The sequence below is a fragment of the Musa acuminata genome, chromosome BXJ1-7, assembly GCF_036884655.1.
Source record: "Musa acuminata AAA Group cultivar baxijiao chromosome BXJ1-7, Cavendish_Baxijiao_AAA, whole genome shotgun sequence".
In the NCBI taxonomy this organism is placed as follows: Eukaryota; Viridiplantae; Streptophyta; class Magnoliopsida; order Zingiberales; family Musaceae; genus Musa; species Musa acuminata.
The window spans coordinates 976,750-991,253 of record NC_088333.1 but is presented as its reverse complement, the minus strand read 5'-3'; the positions used below and the strand labels follow the sequence as shown (position 1 = coordinate 991,253).

General features: G+C 39.8%; 2 protein-coding genes across 3 annotated transcripts; one reads left to right on the top strand and one right to left on the bottom strand.

Annotated features, from left to right (window-relative positions):
* The first annotated feature begins 7,747 nt into the window (after nucleotides 1–7,747).
* On the top strand, nucleotides 7,748–8,285 carry LOC135679813 (glutaredoxin-C9-like). Its single transcript, XM_065193797.1, has one exon. It carries the CDS (start codon nucleotides 7,876–7,878, stop codon nucleotides 8,275–8,277), a length of 402 nt encoding a protein of 133 aa, XP_065049869.1. The 5' UTR covers nucleotides 7,748–7,875; the 3' UTR covers nucleotides 8,278–8,285.
* A 1,599-nt stretch (nucleotides 8,286–9,884) lies between these two features.
* LOC103990952 (putative ALA-interacting subunit 2) lies at nucleotides 9,885–14,296 on the bottom strand. Of its 2 annotated transcripts, XM_009410267.3 has the most exons (9): nucleotides 14,074–14,296; nucleotides 12,786–12,847; nucleotides 12,630–12,704; nucleotides 12,404–12,520; nucleotides 11,480–11,550; nucleotides 11,082–11,379; nucleotides 10,638–10,927; nucleotides 10,297–10,359; nucleotides 9,885–10,144 (listed from the first exon to the last, which is right to left on the bottom strand). In XM_009410267.3, exons 1-8 carry the CDS (start codon nucleotides 14,150–14,152, stop codon nucleotides 10,305–10,307), a joined length of 1,047 nt encoding a protein of 348 aa, XP_009408542.2. In that variant the 5' UTR covers nucleotides 14,153–14,296; the 3' UTR covers nucleotides 9,885–10,144; nucleotides 10,297–10,304. The 2 variants fall into 2 exon arrangements, with proteins under 2 accessions (XP_009408542.2, XP_065046544.1); XM_065190472.1 differs by having other exon boundaries at nucleotides 9,885–10,359.
* Between the last annotated feature and the right edge of the window lie 208 nt (nucleotides 14,297–14,504).

The following is a 14,504-nucleotide window of genomic DNA, read 5'->3' as shown; positions in this document are numbered from 1 at the left end:
CACTGTCTAATGCTGCAAGCAATAGGATGATTCCTATGCAGAGAATGGAGATCTGAGAGTAGACAGCATACGTGTCTTGCTGTCTCCCCATCTTTAATCATGAATTCTTAAGCCTATGGCGACTAAACATCTGTAGCTCCTTGGCTTTTTGTTGCAATTTATGGCCTTTGTCCCCTGACCTTGGGGGGGATCCCACACCATAACCATGGACCTCTCTTCAATGTCACCAATGGAGTGTGTACGGCGGAAAAGGACAGCGAGGAACTGGTGAGCCTGATCTTGTGAAACTTGCAACAGTGAGTCCCAATACTTTGGTCACTGTTTGTTCAGAAAGGCAGGTGGCCTTGGTGTCCTATGACCTTGATGTGTTGTTGTCATCTATGGATTGACTCGACTCGTGGCCCTTCCGAATGAGTCGGTAGAGTTAAAAGCTCCAATGTCCGGGTGAGCATGGCTGATGTAACTCCTAAAGGTCATGGAAAAGCTCACAATTAGACTGCCAGTGTTTCTTTCTTTCTTTCTTTCTTTCTTTCTTTACTTTACTTGTGAAACAAGTGGGGAATCATTGAACTGAATTGCATAAATAGATACTAATCAGAAGCAGAATGGATACAGGTTTCATTACTGCCTCTCCAAACTGGGGGTCACATTGCTCTTTTGGACAGGGAGAAACTGGAGCTGAATAAAATAGTGAGAAGTACTTCTTTCATTATATATTGATTTTGATTTCTGCAGCATTGCAAGGTTGATTCAAACATGACATCTTCATGCTTCTATGCTGTATTATATATAATACTAGTTTGCATGCAAAGAAGATTTCCAAGGGATATATATGTCAGCACTCCTCATTTTCCACTGCAACAAGAAGAAGATGAAGATGAAGATGAAGATGAAGATGAAGATGAAGAGAAGGAGGAGGAGGAGGAGAGGCATGTGTGTCACAATCACCCACCAAAAACTAGAAAGAGCAGACATCAAGCTGCAACCACCAGTTTCTGGACCACCCTGCATAATGTTTGCACCCACTCCTGGTGCATAAATCTTGAGTTATGCACATGTACAGGAAGGAGCAGGCCATATCCAATTCCGCATCCTCGTTTGGTGGTCTCGGTGGATCATAATTCTCTCCTCAAAACTAATGCCCTGAACCTCGAACCAAGCAGCTACACCTCTACTTAAATCCCTACACCTATCGTCCTAAGTTGTACGGCCAAGTCACCCTCATGTGGAGCCTAGTGTTCCATTTGTAGAGCATCAAGGAGAAGATGAAAGCTTCCTTATCTCAGCATGGGAAGAGGTGATTAAAGTAAGATTGGGATCAAGCAGAGAAAGAGAGAGAGAAAGAGGAGCTCTTGGATTGATGAGATGAGAAGAGGAGCTTTGGCACATATCAATGGCGACTGGACTTTGTTAATGGTGGGTGGATTCAGGGAGCGACGCTTTTGCAGCAGCTGCAGTTGCATGTGGTGTGGACACGTTTCGCGACCTGAGTGGGTGCACGCTGTGCTAGGAGATCTAACATGATGCTGTGCTTTCTGCCTGCAAACGTGGGATTGTCGAGAAATCATAGGCATCCTTTTCTTCAGGAACATCAAACTAGTCAACACATTTGCATCACTTTAGCTACGTGAGATTTCTGCAGGAAGTGTATGATTGGTTTCAGTGATTGATTGCTCGACGTAAAGGAGAAGAAGTAGTAGTCAACATTGTCGTTCGACAGATCACTTCACCATTCTCTCACTTGGCCGGAGCTCGAAGAAAACATGGCTGGTGTGTAAGTAAACTCTTTTTTCCTGGGAACAAGAAGACTAATTACATGAATCATGCGAGAGAAGAGGTGCAGAAAGCTGGAGATGCCAAACTTGGCAGCTAAACTGCTGAAAGTTCCAACCCGAGTTTGATGCTGAAGATCTAAACAGTCTTCTTCCCAAAACACATCTGCTCTTCGAGTCACTTCTAGAGCAAGTTTATGGGCTGAGTTCCATTCGACTCAGATAGTTCTTCTGCAACAACTTTCCATGACAATGTGAATCAGATAGTTCATTCGGGATGACTTGATTCAAATAATAAGACGCTCATCAAATGCATATATAATTGAGATGTTACTGATCTAATAACAGTCATATCTTTGTTTCTTCCCCTGCCTGATTCGGATGCAAATCCGATATCGTTGTTATCAGTTTGCATGATTTGTTACAGTGGGATCCGCATCCGATTAGCAGGTGACCCTGTTCCTAAAAACTGCTCATTCGCGGCCCCTTCGTCGCATTATGGCAACCGCATAGCCAACGTTTGCGGGCAATTCCATGTTCCGGTCGTCGTGTCTCCGCTTGATTTCAACTTATCAGGGAAGAGCAGTATGTTCCTTGGTATTTCTTCCCCGTGTCCACTCGAGTTGTTGAAGAGAATGAGCGGATTCTTCACCTCGAAATGGTCCACTGGTTTGCGTTGCTAGTCATGTTCTATTATGTCCCGAAATGCGTATCGTCAGCGTTGCATCGGCATAGCATCAGATCTGTATGCGCATCAGTGAATCCGAACGACTAACTGAAGATGTTGGAACGTTGAATGATTAGATTGAGTATCAAACCCCAATTTCTAATGGTATTTTTCATCTTCCGATTGTTTGACAAAATGCTTCGTCGGTTGCTGCTAATTAGTCAGATGTCATGTTATCAACGTGATGATGATTGCACACTTTATCTCAAATGTTTCGTTATTTTGATGCTGATGATTATATATTCCAGAGTGTGGAAAGCCAGTTTACAAGAATATGTTTCGTCCTCCACTTGTTTGATAAAATGCTTCTTCAGTCGTTGCTATTTAGTTTTGTTACTGGATCTGATAATATCAATGTTATGGTGTTGCTCTTTATCTGAAATTCTTTCATTAATCGATCCTTTTGTCCTTACGTTGAGAAGTGTTCGTCTTGTAAACTGGTAATTGCTTTTCAGTTATAATCATAAACTTGTTGGTTAATGAAAGGGAAGTGAAGGGCATAATCTGTGTCCATTGCATTCACATAAGAAAGGACATCAAAAGGTTGATGTTTATAAATGCATTAAAGAGAACTTAAGTTGGTGTTATTTGACTTTTGAACAGAAAATCATGAAGCCCATATTCATGATGAAACACCAACAGTTTGATTAATTAAAAAAATAAAAAGAAAAACATAGTGGCATTTGTTGAGTTTCATATTTGACATCTGAATTCTTGAAATCTATATGGTTGTGATGATAGTAACCGACTTAAGAAGGAGCTGGACTCATTCTTGGGATGCCCAAATGATGATTAATTTATAAATTTAGTTCAATGAGTTTGATATCCTTTGTTCGATGTGTATTGACTCAATGATATTATGAGGTCCTGGATATCTTGAATGGATGTTAAAATCAATTTTTTTTTCCTTTTATATATTTTCCAACTTTTTTTGCAATCTATATTGCGCCTTGTATAGTTGACAGCCAAAAATATGACTTGAAAGCAAGACTCATGCTTGAATCCATGTAGATATGTAAATTGTGCTAGTTTTCTTGTGAAAATCTGGCAAACGAGGGCTGTTCAGGTGGATTATAAGTTGTTAGACACAATGATGTTATCATCCAATTTTTCTTTCTCAACTTTCTTCATGTGCTTATGCTAGGCCCTATAAGTGGGCAGTATTAAGTTCAAAAGTCAAGAGAATTAAGTTTCATCGAGGTCGTCATTTTTGTTCGGTTAACCCCATTTGTTCAACACTTGTAGCCTTGTACTGTCTTATGAAGCTAATGGTGAAGTAGTAGCTTAATATCACACGATGATCTCTTTGGACATAATAATCAATAGTGGAAAAGTGGCAAATATTTTTTTCTGCCATGAATCCTGGTTATTCTCTTTTGCCTTGTTTTACTAGATTTAACTTTTCAAGCATCAGTGGTGTAGCATCCCACAATTTCTCAGCATTATAACCAAAGTACCAGCAATATGTGGTTTCAAGAGTTTATTCAGAACTTCCATTTAAATGGGAGTCTTGACAATAGTTTGTCAGGAAGCAAAAGCAGCTCATGGCACAATTGCAAAGCTGAGTTGCCAATATTTTCTGTTTCAGGTATTGTTTTTGTCTCTTTATGTTTGAGTTATGAGTTCGTTTTTATTTTTCTATTTCTGGTTTAACAGATATGCCATGTGATTGTAGCTTATTTATTCTGCCTTGGGCATAAAAGAGAACTTTACAATTTTTATCTAAGTCAAATCCAAATTGCTAAGAGTCTTCTCTTCTCCTTTTGTTAAGTCTGTAAGAATTGGTCTACAGAAGTTTTAATGTTTGTCACTCTGTCATGGACTTAGCTAGAATTGTTTGAGTCGTGAGACACCATTGTGATATCCGTCCACTAAGGGTTAGCAAAAAGTAATTCAGCAAAGACTTAAAGTACAAAAAGAGAAAAAAGAGAAAGGAAAAATAAGGAGTTTGAAAGGCAAAAGACAACCGCAAGTCCACAAACGATTACTCAACTAGGTGTTGGGGTGTAAGGCAAGTCTACTCACACTTTGTGTACAAACTTGTTTATCCAAACAGGGTCCAACACTACTCCAAAGCCCTATCTAGCCCTCTGCCACTTGGGCGGTTTCCAAGGGGCTGAGATGGCTGATATTCCGCACTGCATAACAACCTTGACAAAACAGGCCATAGCATACGAAAACGGAGTAGTTTGGCCTAGTTTTGCCCTATATGGTTAGCAATCACTTCGTAGCCTTGTGAATTGCTTATGCTTCCAAAAACCTAGTAAAAACACACAAAAACTAGGCAAAACACAATGCCAAACAACTGTACAAGTAAACATCGAACGGTTCGTGTTGCAAACGTGTGAGGGCCATTCGTGACAACTCGTCCACTACCCTTTATTCGAAACAGACTATTCAGCTGACGCACACAAGATCTTATGACTATAGAAGACCTCTGTCTTATTGATGTATGCCTATCCATTAGTGTCACGATTGTTCGAAGGACCAATTCTTGAATATTTCGCTGTTTTTTTAACTAAAAATGCACTAAATTGGCAGTATGCCTTTCCTCTCTTCCTCTTTATCTGTGTCATCCTCGTTTTGCTGCTCCATGACCTTCCTACCTCCTCTACTTCTTTGATCAACCTCCAAATTTCTCATTGTCATCGCCCCTGCTGCCCAACTCTACTATGGTTGCAACGACTACAATGCCCCCAACATTGTAAATTCACTGAGATCCTTTTTCATCAACATCGCCTCTAATAATTTTAGCTTCCTCTTGGGTACCACCAACATTGCCTTTGCCACTGCACCATCTTTGCCCACTTCACCTGCACCATCACCACCTCTCTCAATGTGATTTTGCCTCAACATCATGGCCATCGACCTCCAACCCATTGTTACCAGCTTGTTTGTCCTTCTCAAACAAATTTGATTGCTAAATAGGCTGAGAAAGGAAGTCAAGGGTGGAAGAGCGTAGGAGTATTTGACAACTTGATGCTAGATTTCAAAATGTCAAGTGCATATTAAATATTGTTTGTCGTTTCTTTCTAGATATTGGAGGAGGCATATTATGGTAGCTAGGAATTCTTTTATTTAACAGATATTTTGTAGGCAATTTTTTCTTTCCTTCAACCGACTTGAAGATATTGTAAAGGTTTACTTTAATTTTCTATTTTATTGGGCCAGTAATTCTAGTGTTCCTTTTCCTGTTTTATTGATTTGAAAATCTCTGCATAGTTCAGGTGCTTCAGACTTACAGTTTAATCATTAAAGAAAATCCAAGGAAGAAACATTTTGTTGTGTACAAATTCTGGGTGAACTAAGACAAGCTGAATTTGCACACTGTGTTGCAGCAAAAATAACTTTCGTCGAGGTGAGAAAAATATTAATGGTAGACAACTCTGGTGCAAAATTTGTTGTGTGTATACAAGCTTTGAGAGGAAGGAGAGAAGCATGATTGAGTGAGAGCATAACCACAATAAAGGAAGCACAACCTTGCGGTGAAGTAAAGAAGGGGCATGTTGTTTTCTTGTGTAGTGGTGTGTGGGGATGATGTGATAATAGTGAGATCAAGTTTCATGACAACACTGTAGTCCTTATGCACAAGCAGATGGAGCCGTTTGGCACTCTTGATTTCTCGGCCAATGCCTCATGAGATTAGGAAGAAGAAGCATGTCAAGGTTCCAACTTTGTCTGAACATATCTTGAGTGACCAACTTCCACGGGATGTTTTACCTCTATTTAGGATTCTTCTGCTGGCTAAGTCTATCACTGAGAGTTTTTTGGTTGGATATACTACTAAATACTTGTGAAGTGCTTCATGATTCTGGATGCAAATATCTTTATTTCGTATTTTTATTGAAGTCCTTCTTTGATATTAACTTGTCATGTTCATCAGTGACAACTTGATAGCATCTGTTAAGAGTCATTGGGTGATGCACATCCCAAACTTGCTGTAAAACCTTACTGGTCAGATGTCAAGAACTCTTTTTTTTTGTGAGACGGAACTGAGAATTGATGTGATTCAGTAAGAATGGACCAAACTGAAACCATTCTCTATCATTCCCATGTAGAACGAGTTTTACTAGTCTCAGAAACACATATGGACTCACATGATAGAAGAAGCACTTGCTCAAAGCTAGTCACAGAGTGGCGTGGAGGGCAAGTCCTTCCAGACACTGAATTGTTAGAGGAACTACTGAGAGAGAGAGAGAGAGAGAGAGAGAGAGAGAGAGAGAGAGAGAGATAGAGAGCAATGTTCTCATTCTTAGCTTCATGAAGCAAATGAGAAGATTCTGGTGACGCAGGCTTCGGCCTTTGTTCTTCCCCTTTATACTGTCAACAGTTGATGACTCTGAAATCATGATGACCTTTGCAAATTGGCCATTGTGAGAAGCTTACATCTACCAAACGTGATGTCACCAAGAAAAATGGAATCACATGGATTGATGCATCAAAAAACTATTTAAGTGCATACCCCAATTAATAATCACTTTGGTTGGTCTTAATCATGTAGAAATAGTAAGTTAAGGTTGAGTTATCAGCAGCTGATACTAACTTTAATTACAAGCATCGTCTTCCTCTCTCTCATCTCTACCAAACCTTGACACTTCTTTGTCCCTGACTATGAAATAAGCAAGTAATTCCATGTGTATACTCTCAACTATTCCTATCATAATCATCAACATTATTATTATTATTATTATTATTATTATTATTATTATTATTATTATTATTATTATTATTATGCCTTAAAGTTCAAAAAAAAAAAAAAAGGAAAAAGTGGGGCGGCTAAAAGTAGAATACGCGAACTGAGTCACGAGCTCGCGAGTTCGGAATCGAAGGCGAATCGAGACTCACTGAGCTGACTCGGTGAGCGAGAGGAGGGAGAAGGGGAAGCCGAAGCCGAGGGAGTTGGAGGTTTGGGCACGGGTCAAACGGCGGCGGGAGGACGTTAGCTGTCGGGTTGTCGGTTACCCGTCCGTGACGGACGTTTCCCATTTGAAGGCCACGCTGTCCCCCCTTCCGTTTATTCCCCGTACTACTCCCCCTAGCCTTCCCTTTTACAGCACCTCTCTCTCTCTCTCTCCGTGCATGAGAGAGAAGGGATGGAGGTCAGAGATTGCCGGGCAACAGGGGCCACCGTCGCCTGCAAAGGCTACCGAATCGTGTTGCTTTGACTCATCCTTCTCCCTCCTCTGCTTCTCTCTCTCTCTCTCTCTCTCTCTCTCTCTCTCTCTCTATCTATATATATGTATATATGTTTATACTAGTAGCAGAACACCCCAACCCAATTCCACTCCACCTTCAGCCCAGCTCTCTCTCTCTTGCTCTCTGCTATCTATACGAGCAAAAGGAGGAGGAGGAGGAGGAAGAAGAAGAAGGTTTCGGATGAGGATGGTGGAAGAGGAAGCGGAGGGAATGGTGATGATGAGGCGAAGCGGACCGTACGAGAGGGTGGCGAGAATGGCGAGCGGAAACGCGGTGGTGGTGTTCAGCGTCAGCGGCTGCTGCATGTGCCACGTGGTGAAGCGCCTGTTGCTGGGGCTCGGCGTCGGCCCCACCGTGTACGAGCTCGACCAGCTGGGGAAGGGCGGCCGCGAGATCCAGGCGGTCCTCTCCCACCTCCTCTCCGCCGCCTCCCCCTCCCCCTCCACCTCCGTCTCCGCCGCAGCCGTTCCCGCCGTCTTCATCGGCGGACAGCTCCTCGGCGGCGTCGAGAAGGTGATGTCGTGCCACATCAACGGCTCCCTCGTCCCGCTACTCAAGCAAGCCGGTGCTCTCTGGCTCTGAACGCCTCCATCACCTCTCTCGCTCTCTCTCTCCCACTGTAAATATACGTGTGTTTCGAATTCTATCAAGTATTTGCCATGACAAGGCAAATTCTATGCTTGCTTATGTCGCATACGTTAATTGTCACACCAAAAAGCATGAGTTATCCCAACATTTTGTTCTTCCATGCATGCATACAGCTTTCCAATGCCAATGTATGCCATTAGTAACAGTAAGAATGCATGCGAAAGGCAAAGTGCATTTTTGCATGGACAAACATGAAGAAGGAATCTTTAGAGCCGGCAAAGAAGGGTGCGGACATGATGATGGTGGTGGTGGTATGCCTATAATTGGAGACGAGAGCGAGTGCAGTCTTCCCCATGTGAAGTGTTGTGTTTGCTGCACAGAGGAGAGAGAGAGAGAGAGAGAGAGAGAGAGAGAGAGAGAGAGAGAGAGATTAGGTTGATAATACGTTTGCATGTGAAGAAGAAGGTGGTCTCTGGGAGAGGCTGTGTGCCTGCAACGCTCACAGCAGCGGATGACGTTTCATTTCAACAAACAGTTAGGGTTGTGTGCAGAGAGGGGTCTGACCATGACCACCACCTTTTCCCATTCAAAGCCTCATACAAAAACAAATAGGAAATGCCCACTTAGAACTCACAAGAAAGAGTGGCTAAACAACAAATTCTAAGAATATAATATGCCCTTACTTTTACTGGAAACTGAAGAAAGACCAGATGAATATATTACTAATTTAAATTAATTGTTTTGGATTAGTGATATGGGCTTATGAGATTTAATTATTTTCGATCAATTGATTTATCCGTTAATTCACATGATAGAAGAATGTTCACGTGGATTCCTGAAAGTTCTAAGAATGCCAACTTGTTTAAGATGATATGGATATACTTTTAATTAAACATCTCTAACAGTTAATACTAAAAATTTTGCTAAAATATTATGATTTAACTGAGCATATTATAAAATAGAAATAAGATGCAAATAGATGACCTCAAATGGAACATCATCGAGTCTTGAACACAATAAACTTTCAGTACTTACATCTTCACAGAACGACAGCACTGCAGATGCACTAAGAAGAACATGACAACTTGCAGATGATTCAAATGACATTTCACAGAACCAGCAAAGAAGAGAAGAAAATATACACATTGGGTAATCCTCACGATCAAACGTTCTGACAAAGGTGATGAGAGTGATCACAGGTTGTTGCTAGTGATTCTAGCTGGCTGGTTTACACAAAATGCAAGCATCTAATCTCCATGATAAACAAAAGATTGCATACCATTTCTTAGTAGCATTGCTGCTCCTAGGGATTGCCCTCTCTAAAACACAGTTCCATTCTGCAAACAATACCTAAAACAGAGTTCCAGGTGTTGTTGGTCACATTTTGCTTTCATCATCAAAGAAATGGAAAAAACAGGGGGGGCAATTCTTGAGCTCTGCTAACAGTGTAGTTTCTGGCAGCACCAATCAGTTTACTATCATTCCTAGATACCTTCATAAATTTCACCAGACAATCTGCAAGTTGGCAACCAGGGTCATGGAGAAACACCACCCAGCTTTGACTATATGTGATATCAACATTTAAAGAGAAGAAAAACAAGAAAAAAAAATCTTTTGACAATTTTTTCTACAAGATGAGAGAAAACATCAGTTACAATCTGTGTACTAATTTCCTGAAATAAAATCCTGATATTCTGATAGGCACAAGAGTTCTGATGTACACATACACGAGTAACCAAATAGGCCACCACAAAATTTACAAGAAGTATAACTTGCGACTATCAGCCATGATTGCGCCGGGAGCAGCATTTGCTCGATCAGTGGAAGCAGGAGCCACAAGTTGATCTTGACATAATCTATCCTGTACAGCCACAGCATAGTTTATAATGGTAAGAATGGTTCACCTGGTTTAATACAAATGCAACTTTCAAACAACTATTTCAATTTGATATCTGATGACTTCACAGAAAAGCATAAGCAATGGAACTTTTCACGTTGTCATCATCAACCTACAGCAAGATTCAGCTAGTGGTGCTTTTCCTGTTCCCATAAGAGTAAGTAGGATCGCCATGAGGCCTGCAGACAGAAATTAACAAGGGAGACATAAGCATGGACCTCAATAGTCCAAAAAGTAATGTATTACATCAAAATATTGTTAATGTCTTTACATAAGAATCACTTGATTCATCAGAAGAAAACAAATGTAATAAGCACCAGAAAGAGCATCAACAAGAAGTGAAATTTAATAAAGATCATAGCACAAAGCATAATCTCGTCAACATTTTTTTCACTCGCCACATTTGATGTGTGCAATGTCATTCATCAAAAGTACTGTCATGTCAAAAAAAAATTACCTTGGATTTTTCACATGAATGAGTGCGAACAAGATGGACAGGAAAATGCAAAAGCCTCCAGTTGCCATGTAAGCTATCCCAAGGAAATCATTTTTGCCCCCGAGCCAGTTTTTAGTTGTAAGAACAAGCTTCTTCTTTCCCCCAAAGCTGTAAGTGTTGTAGTTATTAACAAGGTGTACTTCAATAATCTCATCAGCTTGTAGATCTTCTTCGATTACACCATACAGCTTTCTGAACTTTGGAAGAGCAGCGGTACGCATCCAAACTATGAGATCTTCTTGTTCACTCAGCTAGTTGGAGGTAAAAATTTAATGATTAAACACTTCAAGATACATATACTAGAACCATATATTTCAAGATAGGCTAGCGAATTTTGGATGTAAGATCCCTCCCCATGTTACAAACAAGTACAATATACAGAATTTGAACAATCAAAATACTCACAGGAACATCTGGGTCAAGGGTTCCTCCCCCGATTAGGCTTCCATTTTGAAAATTGAAGGGATATACATTTCTACCAAACTTGTGCTCTCGGTCACTCTTCCAAGCAATGTTTCTCCTGTTGATTCTTAATTCTACAGTCTCACGCACGAAGGTGTAAGAATCATTGAACAAGCTCCATGCGACTAACCCACAAGGAACAATTGAGAGACCATTGTTATACTCTTCAGGTCTGCATGAACTAGTGTCCTTGTACCCCAATCCATGTAGAAGCTGCTTATCACTTCTACTTTTTATATACCTGGGCAAATTTCCAAAACTTATCATGCATCAACAGAAACCAATTTGAGGAACTGAACTAGTAAGATTAAAAAAAAACACAAGGCCAACAAGATGATTACCGTCGATGATTCTGATAGTAATTATCAAGTTCATAATAGACATAAATTGGTGCATTCATATGCTTCTGAATCTGCAGAGAACTTTAAATATTTTAATGTCACATAGTTCTAGATAAAGAAGACAAGTAAGATAAAACAGAATGTCATATATAGAAACAAGTAACTCAACTACTATCTAGACATAGAAGATCATTGACATCAAAATAACATAATTCCCTAGTTCTCTGGTTACAAAATGACAAAGAGAGGAAGAGTGCTGGCATATATTATATACACCAATAACTTCCCTAACTATTTTGACACATTCGAGCATCATAGAGCATTATGCACAAATGGATTTCTTTATCAGAGGCCAAAGATGAGTTGTAAATAGCAACGAACACTTCATTTTTAAGTCTTACAATTTTTTCCCTCTTAGGGGATCTATACTATCATATCTAAATTTAATATCACCTCAAAACTGTTAAGAAAATATTGAACATTTGTGCAGTAAATAGCTAAAAGAGAAACAAGATAAACCAATGGCACCCTGAAAAAGAGAAGCTATGGCAAAAAGATATAAGAAACCATATCATGGAACATCATAGGGATACTAAAAGAATAGTTGTGTGGTTGTTCCATCAATGAAAATATATATGCCTCTCCTGTGGACTTAGTTGTTGGAATAGATTGCAGTGCAGTCACAGCAATGCAGGTTGACATTATGTTTTGATAGTCATGGATATCATCGGGCCACAGATAGGGTACCACATGAGTTCATGTGAATGTACGAAAAGATAAAATCCTTGAATCCAACTAATTGTTGTTCTCACTAGAAATGGCTGAATAATATTGATAGGAAGGTTAAATAAAAAGAGCTTCCAAGGATGTTCGTGTCTACCATGAGTGTTGAAACATTAGCATTGAGCATAGCATAAACTTTACCTTTATTAGACGCTTACAATTCTTCGAAATTGAGCTATCCTTGATGTAAGCTACTTTGTTGTTTCTATAAGACTCAGGTACACATTCAATATCATAACGATCAAGAATTTCCACAACCTACATAATCAGAAGAAAATGCCAACAGATACAATATAACCTCAGTCCAAGATGATAGTTACATAAGGAACTTAAACTGACTGAACAGAGTTTTGAGTCCAAGGATTACACTTTCTGAAGCACGGAGACATACTAGACCAACAGGTATAAAAACAACACCAGCTAACAGAAATATTGCTATAACCTGCACAAGGATGAAATTAAGTAAAAGATCCAAGTGGCTATTGATAGTTTCAGGACATTCAAAAAAAAAAAAAAATCTCACCCGTGCTGGTGTCAGATTTGGTTTGCAAGCTGGAAGATTCTGCTGGGTAAACTTATAGAATGCTGCCAAACAAAAAATCTTTTTAATAAAAACTATAAAAATATCAAAACTTTCAATTCAATAAATAACATTCCGTGAGGCAACTGCCTAAAATCGATAAAATGGTGATGCAAATAAACGAAAGTAGAATGAACTAAGAAATGATCCGAAGGGCACAACACATAAGCAGATAACACAGACTTTTTATGAAGGGAACTATGAACAAGCAAGTCATGTTCCTCGTGCTTGCTCATCTAGAAACTTTTATGATAATCGAAGTTACCGATCTGGTAATGAAATAATTTCATAACACTTGGTCCACTACTCAATAAAGCTCTTTTATTATTTCCATTTCCACAAACATATTTACTAGACACTCGATAGTAATAGTTCTAAAAGATATTGTGACCCTTAAAATAGCAAAATGAAGCAGAGGATTCATGTAGATGATCTCAGCTATTTGGAAACACGGGTTTTTCTTTCAAATTGTTTTGTAATCACAGAACATGACAGTGTTTTACTGTCTACATGAAACAAAACAAAAGCATTATTTTAGCAGCAAACATATGAGAGTTGAAAGGGTCAAAACCGACTTACAACTCTATCAGGACCAGTGACAATCCTTACAGCAATGTTAGTGTCTTGACATTGCTGAACTCACTAAGACACCTCAGAAGTTGTGGATTGCTTAACGTATATTTTCCTTCTTCTAAACAATAAAGGGTATTAGGAAAACAAAATAATTTCATGCTTTTGATCTTAAATGGCCAATAATGAATCGATGAGGATCATGACTTTATAACTATGCATTTAACTCAGATCCCACATGTCCAAGACCACTGATAACCTCTTACGTATGACATTTTCTACTTGTATTAGAATCAATTACAAATTAAGTAATAGCACATGCCAACAAATAATTTCTCTGCAAAATAATAAAATAATGTCTGACTCCAAATTCTACATCATATCACATACAGGAAAAGAAAACAACGAAATTTCTAACGCGGTGCAAAACAATACTATCGAATGCTGTATCGAATGTATATGTTTGGAATTTGTGCCGCAAATTCACCACAAAATACGGCGATTGACTTCGCATCAAATATGCTAAAATAATAGACATGTAATTGGAACAAAGACTACAGATTTAAGGCATGACGAAGAGCAGAAAGCCTTCGCGCATCGAAAACTCAATAATTTCACATCTAAATGGATCAGAATCCCGCAGATTTAACAGAAAGGATACCTTTGGACCGCAGTGGCGAATAGGAGTGGGCTTGCGTTCCTCCGCCGGACGCTGATGTGCTGCCAGCCTCCATTTCCATCAAATCACATACCGAATTCCTACCGACCCAAACTCCAATCACTCCCTAAATCATCCAATTTCATCGGAAATCAAGGTCTGACCGATATAATAGGAAACCCTAAGGATCCCTCTCCGTTTCGTGAGAGGCGATGCCCAAAGTGCTAGCCGACAAGCCAATATTGACGACGTAAAAGCCCCCGCGACGGGCCGCGCGGGCTGAGAATAAACTGGGTTGGACCGGGCTAAACCTTTGACTCAAGCGGTCCATGTCGCTCACCCAGATTGGACCGCGGGCTAAACCGGGTTTGGGTCAATTTGAAATTGTACTCAATCAGATTCAATTAGTAAGCATGCAAATCGATCCTTACCTA

What these genes read in the sequence shown, in the direction of transcription:
- LOC135679813 (XM_065193797.1), top strand. Translation starts at nt 7,876, where the DNA reads ATGAGGATGGTGGAAGAGGAAGCGGAGGGAATGGTGATGATGAGGCGA.
- LOC103990952 (XM_065190472.1), bottom strand. Translation starts at nt 14,152, where the DNA reads ATGGAAATGGAGGCTGGCAGCACATCAGCGTCCGGCGGAGGAACGCAA. An exon ending in TACTATCAGAATCATCGACG is followed by an intron (nt 11,380 to 11,479) that starts GTAATCATCTTG and finishes AAATTTGCCCAG; the next exon opens with GTATATAAAAAGTAGAAGTG. An exon ending in CCCTTGACCCAGATGTTCCT is followed by an intron (nt 10,928 to 11,081) that starts GTGAGTATTTTG and finishes ACCTCCAACTAG; the next exon opens with CTGAGTGAACAAGAAGATCT.